The sequence below is a fragment of the Schistosoma mansoni genome (assembly GCF_000237925.1).
Source record: "Schistosoma mansoni, WGS project CABG00000000 data, supercontig 0191, strain Puerto Rico, whole genome shotgun sequence".
NCBI lineage: Eukaryota > Metazoa > Platyhelminthes > Trematoda > Strigeidida > Schistosomatidae > Schistosoma > Schistosoma mansoni.
The window spans coordinates 350,025-368,204 of record NW_017386071.1 but is presented as its reverse complement, the minus strand read 5'-3'; the positions used below and the strand labels follow the sequence as shown (position 1 = coordinate 368,204).

General features: G+C 34.5%; 1 protein-coding gene across 1 annotated transcript in view; it reads left to right on the top strand.

Moving 5' to 3' along the window:
- Positions 1-18,180, top strand: part of Smp_145090 (tumor differentially expressed protein-related) — a gene marked incomplete at its 5' end in the record, with an annotated part of 60,067 nt that overhangs the window by 9,431 nt on the left and 32,456 nt on the right. The window contains 3 exons of the mRNA XM_018794198.1: positions 3,407-3,496; positions 5,406-5,730; positions 12,104-12,161. Of these exons, the coding sequence (XP_018647088.1) occupies positions 3,407-3,496; positions 5,406-5,730; positions 12,104-12,161 (473 nt within the window). The remainder of the gene's footprint in view (positions 1-3,406; positions 3,497-5,405; positions 5,731-12,103; positions 12,162-18,180) is intronic.

The following is an 18,180-nucleotide window of genomic DNA, read 5'->3' as shown; positions in this document are numbered from 1 at the left end:
GCTGGCACATCCAGCTGGCGAGTCCCAAATAGGACGAAACACGCGTCCTGGATCCCACTGATAGCTACTGTCCATCTTTGCTTACAAATGAAATAATGTTCCCAAAAATAGCTTCCGTTGTTTATCATGGCTTCTTTGTTTCTCGATTCACATCACGAGGATTAACAGGAAGTCTTGTATTTATGTTTTGCGCTAGTCGACACAATTTGTCAAGGTTTGTCCCTAGCGTTCGCACTCAGTATCATAATCAGAGATTTTATCACTGAGCTAGCCTGAATTTGACTGTTCTCCTGTTGGACTGATATGTTTTCTCAGAAATTGATCACTACTAATTGGTAGCCGTTACTCTTTTGGGTTCTTATTGTTGATCGCCAAATTACATACTATTTTATATGTTTTAGTCTTCCTTCTATAGTGAAACTTTATTTAACTCATATGTCTGTGAATCACATGTTTCTAACTTTTTATGAAATAAATTAAGTTCAGCTGTGTGAATATCATTTACTTTATAAATGATACTATTCTCACAAGCTGTATTCATTCATAGCATTTCCTCTATCTCTCACGAACTTTCAATCAGAATAGCAGGAAACCGAACAAGTGGTTACAATTCTTGTTCTAACTTCCGATTCATACATGACTCATATAACCATAGTAAACATTCAATATTTTCTTAATCTCAATAACCATGACATCAGAAATATTTTCAGTCTCAAAACTGAGTACCATTTTTAATTAGTTGACTGGTATTTTTTGCGAACACTTAAACATTATGACAATAATTAATGAATGAAAACAAAGTCTTTTTTTTAATTAGGATTACATAAATATACCATAAAATAATCGTTCAATAAATCAATATTATGAGTATGTTTACACACCATCATTCTGAATAATATTTTAATAGATATATGTTGGTGAATAATACAGTGTTTGGATATTTACATTTAGTAAACACTACACCAGTTACTTCGTGTTTAAAACTTTCATTTATTTATTTATTTAAACACATAAATATTGGTACAAGGAGGCACCAGATATATATGCGCCGCACAAATCTCATTCGATTTGTTTGAGGGCTGTGATACTACCCGGGTGCCCAGACTGAAGCAGGTGGTTCTCTTAGGGGGCAACACCCGGAGCTTTCGACCTAAAGGTCTGATCCACAAGGCAGTGTGCATCGTGAGGAGATGCAGTCCCATTGTAGCCGGTGATCAACGATTGATTCATATGTCATTTGTTCCTTCAGGATACTGGAGCCCATGTGCACCATTGATTTGGGATCAGGGTTTTCCAACTCCTCTAGGTGGACCCTCCGTGTCCAACAACCCGGTTAAAGAGCCGGACATTCGCTTTTCGTCCTCTCAACTTCGTAAACAACAGTAATGCCACGAGAAGGCAGTGAGTAGGACTTCCCTGTCAGAGGCTATATATTCGCGTGGCCATATGAGAGCATTTCGACAGGGATAGCGGACTCTCCCCACTCTCAGTCGTACCAGGGCATTTGGGGGCGAATCCGCCTGCTGGGAGTGGGAGCAATATAATGCAAGTTTAATTCATGTTCCATCTACTTTAGCTTAGGCAACCAATTGGTAAGTATCACTAGACTTCAGAAAAATAATAACGTTCATAGCTGACGACTTAGTAAACCTGTACCTGGTAAATTAGTTACATTATTATAATATTATCAAGCCCACATATTGTAGTTTGATGCTAAAAACCATCCTATAAAAGGTAGTTAGTAAACTTATTGCTTATGTTAGTGTTAGGAGTTTGTGGAGATTGTAGAGCTTTATGGATTACATCACTGACTATCCTTTGTTAGATAACCATTTAAAAGCACTAGACACCTATTTTGTATTAGTATATGGCTCTATAGTAACGCACATCCACGGTCTTTTTGGGGATAAAAACGAACCTGCAACTAATAGAGTCCACCTATATCGCACAGTTACTCACCAACGTGATTGGTTGATGGTTATGGAATATCATTTTATTTATTAAAGTTAGAGGTGTAAACCATTGATTGCTAACTCAGCAGTCTGAAAGTTAAGAGTTCTGTATGTGATCTGAATGTTGTAGATTTGATCTGCTCTGGGTTCGTGGGTGCGCTCTGCCAAGAAGTTTCATGTTAGGTCGAAACAGCTGTCCAATACTTCCATCAGATTTCCACTGGGTATCTAATGAAAAGGATATTCCTCATATATTTTGATAAAAACTCACTATCATTGAATATCTTAATGCGACTGAAAACTCGATTTGGAATAAAATATCTGGTTACCCTTTCTACGTTGTTTTCTTTTTAAATACTATGAGCAGTATATATAGACTCTAATGTTCCACAACCAAACTGTGTTAAAAAGGTATATTTCCAACAGTGACATATTAGATAGTCTGTATTCAACCAGCTAGCATTGATGGATTCGATCTACAAGATGCTAGAATTTACTTTTATGATTTTTACCTAAATGTTTGTAGTTCATGTGATTAACTGACCGCGGACAACCACTAAAACCAGGAAGTAACGAAAACGGGTGTTTCATCTCAGTATAGAACTTCTCAATAGCGTGCATTTAAGACTCCATTAGGCATTAAACTTATGATTTCGGGTCTTTTCAGCGATTGCTTAATCTTCAGATCACTGAGTCTGCAGTTCATAAGTAAACGATAAAATTTAACAGTTTCCACAAACTTTACTAAGATATTGTACCTTTTCTACTGTATTAGTGTCTTGTAACTCATCTTTCATCACTTTTATCAGTTTAAGTGAATTGCATTGGTTGAAGGATTACTCGACGGGAAAGAATGTACTAAGTTGATATGTACCTCACATAAAAAATTAAGATTGTTCTTTTTTCACTCCAACTCTACGGTTGGATGTTTTGAACAACACTTACCTAATCTATTTTTGTATCACTGATAAACATAATGGTGAAGTTACAGGAAGTCAACAATTAACGAATAAAAAATAACAATGTAGGTATTTCTGCTTTCTCTAGTCAAATACTTCAATAAACATAGAATTACATTCCAGAAATAAGCCATTACTGTTTTCAAATAACCTATTTGAATCATTATGATATAATTGTGTATTTCTCAAGACTGATCTCTTCTTTTCAACCAATGCCAATTTGATGTCAGACTGAATTAATCCTACATAATGTCATAGTGTGATAATCACACATTGGGTTGATAAAGTCCATGACTACCTAATAAAGTTAGTCTTCATACAGCAAATCCATGTTTTGAATTCTAATGCACTAGGATGGTTGCATATTTAACTAAAGGTCGTTCATATCTTGTCGACATGAAATATTAACTGTTTAAGGAACTTTTTGAAATGCGTATATTACTAACTATTTATTAGTAGTTGATTGTTTTTTTATAAACATCTTTTTGATTTTAGTAAGAAAAGGTCAAATGTGGTTACCAGGTGCAATCACTTCTGCATTTGTAGCTTTTCTAACATGGTCAGCTTTAGGTAGTCAACCGAGAAGTGAGTTAAACTAAATTCAGGAATTTTATATTTTAAAGTTTTGTTTTTGTGTGGGCCAGTTTTCAATATGAATTGAGATCTTTTAAATGAACACTTCTTGAATTTCAGTAATTGTCAGTCGTTATTTAGTCTTATTATTAGAACCGGAATGTTAAGTATATTTCTGGTCGATCCCAAACGTTTTACGTTCTACTGATCAGCATGTTCACAAAATTCGCCACGAGACCTGATGGTCCTGGATTCAATCTTCACTTGGACCGTTGGTAGACAGTGCTGAAGAGTAGCATACTAAAACGAAACAACTATCCACTTCTTCCCAACTCCCAGTGATTTCTTATCAAAAGTCAATTCATTATGTAAAACTCCAAAGTCAATAATTTACAGAACATACTATAACAGTCATGTTATTATTTGAATTTTCGAACTACATATTTTACTGCTATTATTTTGTTAATATAAAATTTTTGACCCCATAAATTCATCTGTTTTCGCCATGTATTTCTCGAGTAAGCAGTCACCGAGTTTAACTGGTTCTGTGGGAATGTTGTCTTACGTTTCATATAGTTGTTACTGAAAAAAAATAATTATGTGATAATAATGAACGTTTATGACTTCTGCTAATAGCCATTATCTACATAGGTTGGGGCTGCATTTCTTATATCTGTCGTATATTACTAACACAAACATCACAACTTCTTAATATTTCTTCTATGAGGTTTTAATGTCCTAATCTTTTATTAAAATGGCCAACAAGTTTCACTAGCTAGGATTCTAAATTTTTTGTCCCATTAATATATAATGCATTTCTGAAACCCCACTCCAGGATCCGATTAATTCACTTTTCCTATGACCTATGAGAGTCATTCATCATATATCTACAGTCTCGACTGCATACGTTTCGTGACCTTACTGGGTGTAGGAATTGCATCAAGTTTAGAAGCAGAACCCTCTCTTCTTGGTTGAATTCCGGTAGAAAGGATAGACACATAAGTCATTGCTGTTTATTAAAGGTTTGTATCCTCCTTTTTTCATCTTCGGCACTTGATTTTTGGTCAGTCCTTGTCGAAATATGTACATCCTGTACGGATTACATAGGCATACCCATCTTGTTACAAGTTGTTTTAGAAAAGATGGGTTGTGGTTAGCAGTGAAATCCATGACGAACGCTTCGTTCTGTTTGGAACATGTCAACCTCTTATACCTGGGCCCATGTTAATATTCGCTGTGGGACTCGGGCACAATACTTTTAGCTTCAAGTGTGATGTATGCTACTATATAAGTAGTATGTAACATCAATCAGAAGTGGAAAACCTGGCAACGGAAGGCCAAGAAGATCGAGTTGAAGAGATTAGAGGGGAAAATTGAGGGGAATTGTGAGGTTAAAGAGTCATACAGAATGTGGAGGACAAATGATGGAAATTTGCGAATGAAGTATTCAGTATATGGTTCCTATATTTTACCAAGATGATCTGTAATTTTGTATTGAAATTTACAACACTATACTGACCCGTTAACCTTTGAGTCTCTGAGACCGGATATTCACTAGCGTGTTCAACTTTTATGACCTTGATATCATTATCAGCAAGGGTTGGAATTATCTCGTTGCTATCATACAAGACTGGATATTTTTGGTTATCTGGACACAATAGCTCAATGAATAATCCGTTGCAACTTAAAGCACACGGTATTGGATTCCAGCCTAAGTGTGAACATCAATATGCAGATCCAGGTACATTCACTGAAGAGTGTCAAACAAGACCTAATAAGCTTCCTGGATCCCACTAATGGCTACAATCCACCTAATCTAAGAAATCGTTGACGTTTGTTGTCTATTAATCCAAATTATATATCCCTTGTTAGATCTTTTAGTTACGTTATACAATTTTCCTTTCATATATATTTATAACAGTTTTATCATCGAATTTTCCGTGGCAAAAACAAACAGTAAAAAAGATGAACGATGTACAACAAGAGCGAAATCTTACTGTTCACCCGCTAGTTGTTGTTGCTGATCAGTTGAATCGTTTATTATCTCACCAATTCACTCAAACCACTAATCAAGTCAAAACATCACCAGCATTACCATCTGAATTAAAACCAAATATTACTGATTCAATCGTTTTAATTAATGAATGCCTACCTGGTGGTGTGAATAAAATCAGCGAACATTTAGGCAAAGATATTGTTACATTGTTAGGAATTACAGTTGTGATTAGTGGATTTTTATATTCAAGGTAAGTAACACTATTAATTATTAGTTTGGGAGGTTTGTAGAGTTGAATTTTGTGGCTTGTATCATCCACTGACCTTAGTTAGATTAATGGGAGTGACGGAGACGACAACTATAAACCATTAGATGCCAACTCAGTGGTTTAAAGTTTGAGCTCTCACCTCATGACCTAGGTCCTAGTTTTGATCCTGGCGGAGTCGTGGACGTGCACTACTGAAGAGTCGCGTGACAGAATGAAACATCTGTTCAATGCCTCCTGATTTACTATAGTTTTCTAACTAATATCGGGCCATGAGATGCAAAACTGCAAAATATTTATAGTTGTTTAATGTATGTATATTCTAATTACAAAATTTACAGACATGATTAGGTCTGTACGAATATGTAGATATCGATAATGATTCGTCTTTTTTTAAACATCTCGTTACACTTATTGTATGTAAGTGATTATCCAGTTATTTTACTCTTAACATCCTTTTTTCACAAACCTTATTGACGGCGGACAGTATAAAAACATTATAATTGTTAATAAGCGAATGGACACTAATGTATTCGCCTTTACAAAAATCGATTTAAGGAATATACTTTATGCATCGGGAAATATGCTTACGCATTGATGAAAGTGAGTGAGACAAACCTAAGAAATTGGTTACACTATTTTAAATTACAAATATTTTGTTTGAGTTTGTGACAAACTTAGATTTTAATTTTTGTGTCCAATTTTCCCAGTAAATCATAAATTTGACTTTAAATAGCTGAGGATAATCAATAAGAATACGTAAACACCACTTACAAAAGACTGAATTACATCTACCAATTATTACATTCTTTCTTTGGAACACTATTGGATATTATGTCATTTCAAGTTTGTGTAGTCGTCAGAATTCTGTCTATCGAGTTGCAATGTGTCCACTACCCCAAGTGACGTGATATCTTGTCCACTACGTTGAGTCACATTAACAACTGGCCACATTACAAACCATTCGGTGGAATCAAGTCAGCACTAAAAGATTTTCAGGGATCAATGAATTATGAATACCTCAGCCCCACAGAAGGTCATTTGCAACCGAATAACTCAGTAGTTATGTCTCAAGCTGTGAACCTGAGTGACAGGTTCGAATACCCCAGCAATCATCGGCTCCCTCAGGATTGCCGACGTGTCCTGTTAACGAGTGGTTATCGACACAAAACCTAGGTCAATGGTTTCCTGCTAACAATCTCCAACTATATGATCAGTAATCTGAAACGAAACGTTTGACGCAATAAGTTATTGATTATTGTACTCGACTTTCAACTTAAAGATTACAGATTTGAATCTCGATCCACCTTGTTTGATTTTGCCAACCGAATAGAATTCAGATACACAGTGTATTTCAATGTCTAGTGTATAAGCCTGTAACTCGTAAATAAGTTAGAAATAAATTACATAAATGAATTCATAAATGCATTTTGATGTAAATTATTTGTGTAACTCTCGATTTTTTTCCTCGTTGTTAGGTATACATAATATTTGCAAGCATCTCGTTAATTTGTTTTTCCTTGTTAATAGTGAATACTCTTATACTCTTATGATACAGCATAATGATATAGGATAAGTGTTTTTTTTCTTATATTGTTAGCATAACATCCAATAAACTTTTCATGTATTTCTTTTATATGTGCATATTGCGTTTTTTTTTGTGAATGGATGATGGAACATTGAACTGTATCCATTCATTGTGTACATTTATGCTGGGATGCAAATTAATTATAGTTAGACATCTATTAATTTTTTTATAGTTAGGAATTTATTATAAATTGATTACATTTCTATCATGTTTCACTATTTCATATTATTATTTATCCAATTCAATAATCAAAGTATGGGTTTATATCATTAGCATTCGGACCATACTTTACTTCAAATGATGGTTAGTGACCTTGTCCAATTTTCTGAGACAAAGTGAACACAAGGGAATTGGAATTTATAGAATAACGGTTAAAAATCAAGTGTTTGAGTTACTAAAGTCTTGCTGTGTTATCTTGAATTAGTAATTAACTAATGTCTCATTTCATTTTTGTGTAATTTGTTCAATTACTGATCAGTACGTGTATGAACTGAACGACCAAAAGTTCTTGGAAAGTTTCTACAGTATTACGGAATGTAAATGAAGATAAGTCATTAGAGAAGACAGTTTCATTGTGGTACAAAGTCGGTACGATTGTCAACTTTCAATCTTTGTGGAAACATCTACATTTGATATCTCTTGAGCTTTCGATCAGCAATTCACCATCTAGATGATTAATAATCAAGTAGATTCAGAAAAAAATTGTCTTTGATCGCTATCGTAACAAAATATTTGTGTTGGGGAGATCCGGAAAATTCGAAAAAGGCAAAAACAAAAAGGACTCTGAAAATGCTGAGAAACATCTGCCGGTACTATGTTTAGTAGCGTTCCAGAATTTCCCGGAAACCCTAGGCCATCTAAAACACTATAAAAACCCTAGATTTTCTTTACATAAACAAACCTTGGAGTAAAGCATTTCTCCCATATTTCGCGCCTTTTCTCTCGTGTTCAAGTCTCTGTTTAGATTTAGCCTGCGGGTCACTGGAAGAGCTTAGGAACCGAACCTAGCGTTCAATTAGAAGATTTATCATTCTGTATAACAATAAACTCGGTTGATGTCAAGCTGATGTCTAGTACAGAGCCTAAGAAACCGAATCTAACGATCAGTCAAAGGACTTATCAGTGGCGACGGGGAAAACCACAATGAATATTTCTTTGGAGCAACTAAAAGCCTATATGGAGCATCATCAGAAACTATTTGGACAATCTCAAATCAGAATCATGGAAGCCGTCATACGGAAAATGTGCCTGCCACCGCAAAACTCAGCTTTTGGTAAATTACAAGTGTCCCCTACTGATTCAGTCATTAGTGCAACCCATGGGTTTATTTTTTAAGGTGTGCCAGGTGTTATTTTTGACTCGTGGTTCAAGAAATATGAAGATCTGTTCCATGATCTCTGCAGACTAGATGACGCCTCAAAAGTCAGGATTTTTGTAAGAAAACTTAGGAAGACGAACATGAACGCTACAGTAACTTTAATCCTCCAAAGAATCCACGGGACTTTAGTTTTGATGAAACAATTGAAACCCTATCTCAAATCTTTGGAGAACAGTCATCTCTATTTAATATCCGTTACCAATGCTTGGAGATAAATAAAGAACCAAATGACTGGGTGAAACTTGCAAGAATTGTGAACCGAGAATGTGAGAGAATCAAGTTGTCTTCCATGACTGAAGACCAGTTTGAATGTCTCGTAATTGTCTGTAACCTACGTTCACCCGAGGATGTTGAAGTCCCAGTGAGAATCCTAAGCGAGGTCGAACATTGTCTCAGCGTAACCCGACAGAAAGTAACCACCGAATGCCAAAGGTTAATAAGTTCGAAGCATGATACCTCGATGGTAGAGAACGGTAACCGGTTCCTTCACATCAATGCAATCGAGAGAAAAGTCTTAAAAGTTTCTAGCTCACAGAATTATCTTAATGACAGCGGAAAACCATCATCCCCATGCTGGTTGTGTGGCGGTTGGCATTTCAAAAGTTTTTGTCCATTTGAAAGTCATCGTTGTACTACGTGTTGCAGAAACGGGCACAAAGAAAGTCATTGTGAAACCCGAAAACGCCGTCAACCGAAAGTGTATTCTAAAACATTCAAGGCGCGAACAGCCAAAGTAACGGTAACTCTTAACAGAACCAGCTGACTAGTCTCAAATAAGACGAAACGAGCGTCCCGAATTCCACTGCTAGCCATTATCAGATTATAATGCTTGTGCCTGAACGCACTATCGAAGGAACCCCCGCAGTATGCATATATGCTAATAAGAGACTGATCAGTTGCAGTCCTGAACATCTATGGGAAAATTCAAGCAACCAATACAGATTTGAAATAACCTGTTATCGTTTATACAGTTTATCTTGTCATTGAATGCTTGAGAAAATACTTTACTTTTTTACTTACGCCTGTTACTCCCAATGGAGCATAGGCCGCCGACCAGCTTTCTCCAACCCACTCTGTCCTGGGCCTTCTTTTCTAGTTCTTTCCAGTTCTTGTTCATTCTTCTCATGTCTGTCTCTATTTCTCGGCGTAATGTGTTCTTTGGTCTTCCTCTTCTCCTTCGACCTTCAGGATTCCATGTGAGGGCCTTGAGAAAATAGACTGAATAAATTTAACACTGTCTGACTTATAGGATAAAATGTTCAATTATAATTTACAAATCTAAATTATCATCGTATGGTGGACATAGAAGTTTGAACTGATTAATTCTTGCATCATTACCATTCACTATAAATGAGATATGATTAGAATTTTGAACATAATTTCAATTCTCTTGACAAATTAATATATCATTTTCGCGCGCGAGCGCTTAACCACTAGACCACTGAGCTGGCGCGAAACTGGAGACGTTTAGTAATTTTTATATATAGTTGAAATCATGAGACTGGTAGGTCCTGGGTTCGGATCTCGCGAGGCGGGATCGCGGATACGCACCGCTGAGTAGTCCCATAATAGGACGAAACGGGCGGTTCAGTGCTTCCAGGTTTTCCATGGTGGTCTAGTTTCAATTGATTCATATTCTCAACTATTAAATATCCACAAAACCCCTTCTGAAAGTTAATATATGTTGTAACCTGTCGTTTATTTGCATTATTTTATTGAAAGTTTTAAAATATATTTTAACCGGATTAAATTTAATTATTCATGATGGACAGAAACCAAAAAAATACACTGCACTTGATCGTTTTATTTGTTCTTTTTTAAAATACTTTTAAAGAACTATTTATGACAGTGGAAGTCATAAATCTGACAATTTTTTCACCTTCCTAGTTGTTAGATGATGATGATTACATTTTGATTTTTTTCTTTTTCACTCATCCCCCCCTCATATAGTAATAAACTAATAAAAATCATTTTTATGACTATTATTCAGGATAATTTTTATTCCTGTGATGTTATTCTTTCTCTCCTTTTATGTTGTTGTTATTTCGTTTTCTGGTTTAATAATATTGGATAGTAATGATGGTTAACTAACTAGTATTAGAATTTACAATCAGACTGATTTGTATGCATGATTTGTATTACATCAATAGTAGTCTGTTTCAACAACTTGTCTAAACATAATCAGTAAACTGATCAACTGATATGACAATTTCATTTATCTTGAATGTTTGACTAGCCCTTGAAAATCTTGATATGATGGATACGGATGCATAACTGAGTTTTAGAAATTTGTACTACCTGTGACTTGATATCGCTCTACCTATCAAGGAAGAAAAATTAATATACAACATCCCTATTTATGTTAGTTTACACCGGTGAAATATTTTTAATGAAGGAAGAAGACTTGAATAGGTTGTTAGTGTTTGATTATATGTATCTTCGATAAATTAGTTGCTTAAAGTATAACTATGGAGTAAATTGTGATTAGATAGAAATGGTAAGTTGGTTGATAAGAATATAAACCTTAATCGATTAGTATATGTTTATATATTTCTCGATATTCACTATCCCGAGATACAGTGCTGATGGGCAGTAGAGTAAGCTGGATGAAAGCTAGGGGTCATTAGAGCAAACAAGATACATACTAGAAAGTCCACATTTTACGATTTGGGTCCTTGGGACAATTGATGACTTTTACATTAAAGCCTAATTTGATCAAATAGTCATTATGTGAACCATCAAACTGTTAACGAATATATATATATATATATATATATATATATATATATACTACTAGGTAATGCATACCGGTAACAATAACGTTGTTCACTTATGAGCCGTGATTTGTATGTTTAACTTCACACACTAAAGATTAGAAATTATAAAAAATTCTCTTCATGTTAAAGTGTTCATAAAAATTATTGTTGTTTAAATTCGTGCTTTTCTTAAAAAAAAAGATGGGAAATTAAAAAGCTGTCTAAATTGTAATTCTTTCGAATTGGTTCTTTAGGCGTGATTATTGTTTTAATGAACTATTTAACAGATAACTTTTTGAAGTCACTTGAGTAATATGTCAACAGTTGTTTTTGTCCGTATAGTTGTTTACTTAAGAGACAATACATCTTCCTTTCGTCATGACCAATATTTACTTCTCTTTTTTTGCTGTTGTATATATATCTTTCAAATATCATTATGTAACATAGTTACTCGATATTGTAATACTCGTAGTCAATTTTGTACTTTTATCAGTATGATTACACAACGTTTTTTCATCTTCATTATTTTCACGTGAGTATATCAACATCAGATACCATGTCGAAGTTTTTCGTTCTTGTTGCTAATGCTAATCACTCTATGATTGTCCTTTTGTCTTCATCTTTTTTTTATTTTAGTTTTCGTGCATCTATGCAAGCAAGACGTTTGGGTATTCGAACACGAAGAGAACGTTTGGTGAGTACCAACTATATATATCATTTGAAGTAGTTCACACTGTGCATTGCAATACCAGTGAAACCATTTACATGTTTTGGTTTTGAAATATCCTACCCATAGACATCTTTAATTCAGTATGGTGAGGTAGATGAGCTCGTCAACCACTTCACTCATCTTGGAAGTTTTACTTTCTGTGATTAGTTGATATTTGAGGAAATCTTGAAATATATTCAAAACGTTCGGTTAGGTTTGGCCAGCTTAAGCCGCTCGTGGAGTAGACAAGATGATCGTCTGCTTACGAATGTATAGATATATTACTGGGAAATTCACTCCGTGATATTCTTTAGGTGTGAAATATGGTCTATAAGGGTAGGAGACATATGAAGACTGAACGATTTTGATCTAATATATCTTCAAAGTATTGCCCGCGCATGTCAAAACAGTCGATTGAACAATCGTGAGTTTAGGCTCAGGATACTTGGCAAATACAGCAAAACGATTATTTTTGAATCGTATTTTCATTGTTTCATTTTTATCGCTACTGCTAATACTACTTTCATTCTGATTCCTTTGTAATTCGTCCTGGGTTGGTATTGCAGCTTGAGTTTATGTATATTTACGTTAAACTCAATGCTCATTATACTTAGTCAACTGCGAACTCCAGAAGTTTCGTCATACGATACTGTGGTAAAAATCATAGTATCAATCGCAAACTATAAAGAAATATATGTCCAAAATCTCATTAGCTAGTGCAATTAACAAGAGCATTATAGTTATTAATATTTTTAATAAGCGTCAGTGAGTTTAACATATAAACGCATAGTATTGTGGTGTGGTCTACTTATATTCACATAAGCAGTATATGGTGATGGTCAGGCTTAGAATATATTTTTGCAGAAGACCGATAGGGAAAGAACTGAAATGAAGTGCAATTGATAAGAAAATGCATCAACAATGAAATTAGAGAAGATGGATTGATATTTACAGAAGAAACAGTCAAGGTTGAGACAATTGATTGTTATTTTGCAAATTAACTGTTTGCTGCATGGTTATCAGATTTTAGCAAGATAGTTTGTAATTTATGCTTAAATACGTTCGATTGTCCCCGACCGTGTTCTTGTTCACTACAGTATGGTTTGTATAATTACAATAATGATATATTTTAAGTAGTTAGGTTGTTCTGCCTTCGATAAACACCTTTAAACTTTTTCAATAATGTAATGTTTAAAGCAGCCATTCTTGTTAACGCTTCGTGGTTAAATCAATCGGTAAATTTGATGGGTTTTTCATTAATGAATTAAGGATTTTTGCAAACAGTGAAATAATAAGATATTTAGACTGTTGATGACCTCCACGTTAGTGTGATAATAAATTTGTCCATCAGTTTTTAGCCATTATATGTATATATGATTGACATAAATAAACGTTTAGACGAAAATCTTATTATTTCAATGTATTTCATGTAATTATATCATCTATTATGTAATAAGGTTTATTTCTCACCTTTAATATATTTTAACACTGAATGGATAAATAAATGAACGAGGTAATAATGTTATTTTTATTAAATTGGATTTAGAATATCGGTTTGTTCCAGCTTACAGATAAAACAGTTGTTCAATGCTACGTATAAATATGTACATTCTGAAAGTGTCAATCTATTACAATCATGATTAAGTTGATACAAAACACAAAGCAACATTCCGTAATGATAAGGTGACATTATTCTAACAAATTGTGTTTCACAAATTATTTTAACTGGATATTTGTAATGATGTTCTTAATAATGTGAAAAATAAGTTGCATATAATATTTTTTTCCAATATGAAGTGAAATCACTTTAAAATACAGCCTTTATTAACAGAATACTAACTATCGGTATAGGTTTGTGGCGATTGTTGAGTTTAGATTGATATAATGTATAGATCAATGTTAGACCACTAATGAAAACCTGGAAGCACTGGATGGGCGTTTCGTCATCCGCTCACTAGTGACTGGCTTCAAGATGGATTTCCTGGAATTCTAGTGAGAAGCCGTGACCAGTAGAGCTAAACCATGTCTGTTGTGAGGCAGTTGCTCATTGAAGACCATGGTGAACGGTCGCTCAATATCATGGATTGGTTGAAATTAGACATAAACACCGTTTGGTGCCGGCTCAGTGGTCTAGATGTTAAGCGTTCGCGTGCGAGACCGAAGGTCCTGGGTTCGGATCATCGATGCACACTGGTGAGAATACAATTTGTATTAATGACTAATCGTGTATGCAAAAGTTGGTGCCGTTACATAATTTATGATAAACATCATCAGGTACCCTTAGAAGATGGCATTACTACAAAGTTATGTGCATTTTAGGTTATTGGATGTTAACTCTTTTCCTTGGAAAGTAAACAAAACAGTTTATTCACCAGATTTCAGCTGCTTGACAAAGTTTATAATGCTTTTACTGAAGTTTAGTGAGCATTCTCAGGAGATACACAAACTTTTTGTGGAAATCATTCATTGAGTAAACCATCTGTTTTCGAAAAGATCATGCGTCTTGGTAACTACTGTAAAGGCTCCAAGGATATTAGAAGGACAGAGATGATGACTTGTTAATGTAAGATGTGATAAAACCGCCAATCAGAGAGCAGTGAACTATCGATTGGAACAGTGACACACGAAAACCGTACGAGCAGTCTAGAGTGCGTATCCGCTTTGCTTTCTGCCTAGCCCAGCCAGTTAACTTCAGAACACCAATAACAGCCTCTGCAATATGAATCATTATTCTCAGACATACTGGGTTTATATACCAAACAAACTGACCACATCGTACCATAAAATAGGAAACCAAATTTGTACAACAATTGGCCAAATGTGGCTGTGAATAAGGGGAACAGTAATTAATGGACTGGGGATAAATCAAGAATGGTAAATTGTATAATAATAGTTCATAGGTCAAAATAAAGCTTATGATAAGAGGAACACGAATATGAATAGTTTAGTTACTTAACAATTATACAATAGGAAATATACATATTACATTGGTCCATAAATAGTCCTCAAAAGTTACCATTCACAATTCTCTTCGGGATACAACATTATGAAACCATTGGATTCGTGCTTTGTTCAGTAATTTCTGATCACTGATTCCCTGTCCCAATGATCACTGATAAACATTTATTTTTACATAAAGAGATACTGAATACTCGTTATACTTTTTGATAAACAAACCGACCAATAATACTGAATACCCTTAGTTTACATTCTAATTATGTTAAAGAATAAATCCTTTCAGGTTTCGATGATATAGGGCTATAATGAAACATTTTTATTATAAAAATGAAACATAAAATAAATGACTGAAGTAATGAATATGCAAAATAAAAACAGTAAAATTAATTTTTTGATCTGTTTGTCGAGTTAATCAATGTATTACCTTGTATGAATAATTCTTAAATTGTATGACTTATAGTGCCTAACCACTGGTTCCTAACACTTTAACAATGTTGAAGCAAAAGTCTCTAACCATATAGTATTTAAATATTTTTTACAATCAATATTTATTTAACTAATATGCACACTTAACGGGAACTTCTGTTGTTGTGGACTGATATCAGTGTGAAAACGAGAAATCATTAGGCAATTGTTTCGTCCCGAGTTTAGAACTCCTCAACATTAACAACATTGAATTATCAAGTCAGTCAATTGAAAATGGACTAAAGTTGTAAATGTAAACTATTGGACATTGACTCAGTGGTCAAAAGGTTAAACTCTAAGGACCTGAAGGTACTGGGTCCTATCTTCTGTATAATTACGGACGTGGACTGATGAGAAATCCTCTAGTAGAGTGAAACAGTTGTCCAGTGGTTACCTGAATAAAATCAGTTCGTAATGTTAAGTATAAAGTTGAGACTGTCAATCTTTGGATTTTGTCTCGCAACTATTCTGAAGCTAATGTACTCGCCAAAAGATTTGACGACTCTATCCTGTGTCACGAGTGCACAGTACGTAGTAGTTACAAGCTAAGATGGAGGCAGCTACCCAATTCTCCTTGATTTTCAATGGCAGAACGCACTTTCTGATTAAAATAATTTCCGCGAAACACCTAACCAAATGATATCCGTATTTATTGATATAGCTTAATGACAGGAATGAGATGTATTACTGTGGCATATATCTGTATCATTTCAAGTTATCACCATTTTGATGGATTTTTATTCTCTGAGTTGGATAGTTTGGTCGTGGAGCTTTCATCGTTCTTCTGAACAACATCATCAGCATAGACTTCTAACCAAACCATCCAGCTTAGAGAACAAAACTCCATCCACATCATCCACCTGAGATACAAAGGTTATCACTATACAACAGCCAGATTACTACCAGAGATAGAATTAAGAGTATTATCAATGGTAAGAAAAAAGATTAGGCATAACGAATATGATTACTGATTAAAGAATGAATTCACAGAAAAAAACTTAATCCATGGATAGAGATCATATCTTTGTAGTTAAGATAAAATTACATCACTTGGTGTTATTTTATTTATCAATCTTAACAAAAATATATACCGTTGGATGTTCATTTGAAATTGGTTGCATGTTTAAAAGATGAATACTTTTGAAGTTTCTTACAAACTGTTCTTTTGCTTTTGTGTCTATGCATGTTTCCCTTCGTGGCCTAATATACAAATCATATCTTAAAATAAACAAACTCTGTAAATGGACACTTGTTGATAAAATTGTTAGAGATACTGGGGTTTTTTAAAAAGAAAGTAGTGCACTTTGATTAAACAGATTAGAAAGATATGTTCTTTTTCAGGAGACTGAATTTTGTAGATTTCTAATGTTGTAAAATTCACTAGTTAAAATCAAAATTTCCTCAATATGAAATGGGGTGAGAGAAAAAAGTTTCATGTATACAATGTTCTACATTTAAATCAACAAAGCAAACCAAACGATTTGGCTAACAGAATGATATGAAACATATAGTTTAGTCAGAAAAATATCCTTTCTGGTGATTACACTTTCATAAGAAATGTATAGTTTGTATTCTTGTATGAAGAGTGTTTTCGTCGTAGAAGTATCAGTACATTCAAGCTGGCCCCCAAATGCCCTGGTACGGCCGAGAGTGGGGAGAGTCCGCTCTCCCTGTCGAAATCCTCCCATATGGCCACACGTATATAGCCTCTGACAGGGAAGTCCTACTCACTACCTTCTCGTGACATCACTGTTGTTTACGAAGTTGAGAGGACGAAAAGCGAATGTCTGGCGCTTTAACCGGGTTGGTGAACATGGAAAGTTCACCCAAGAGGAGTTGGAAAACCCTGATTCCAAACTAATGGTCACATGGGCTCCAGTATCCTAAAGGGACAAATGGTGTATGAATCAATCGTTGGTCATCGGCTACCATGGGACTGAATCTCCTCACGATGCTACACTGCCTTGTGGATCAGACCATTAGGTCAAAGGCTCGGAGTGTGGCCCCCTAAGAAAACCACCTGCTTCAGTTTGGGCACCTTGGCAGTATCACAGCCCTCATACAAATCAAATGAGATTTGTGTAGTGCATATTTATCTGGTGCTTTTTTGTACCAATATTTATGTGTCTAAATAAATAATAAAACATTCAAGCTGATGCCAGATCGTTATATACAGATGTAATGTTCATCTTCATTACAATTACCGTAGTTTCCTTTATATCCCCGTATATTTCTTTATTTTTTATATTCTTGCCATTGCTTTTGTATTGTTTTTTTATCATTAAGTTACGTGTAATCTGATCCTGCTTAGTTCATCGCATACTAACGTTTTCGACCAAACATTTCTTAATTTCATTCATTTGTTTATTATTTTGTATCGACTTATCAAATCATGTTTTCAACTAAAAAAACCTTTATAAACTTCCTCAAACTTTACGTTTGACAATATAACTACTACAACCATTTACAAATTCCCATAAAATATTTAAAACTCAAAGTGTATTAAAACGAATGATAGTTTTCAATAACTTCTTCATCCAGGCTCTTAACAGTTATATGTCCAATATTATCATTTTTGCGT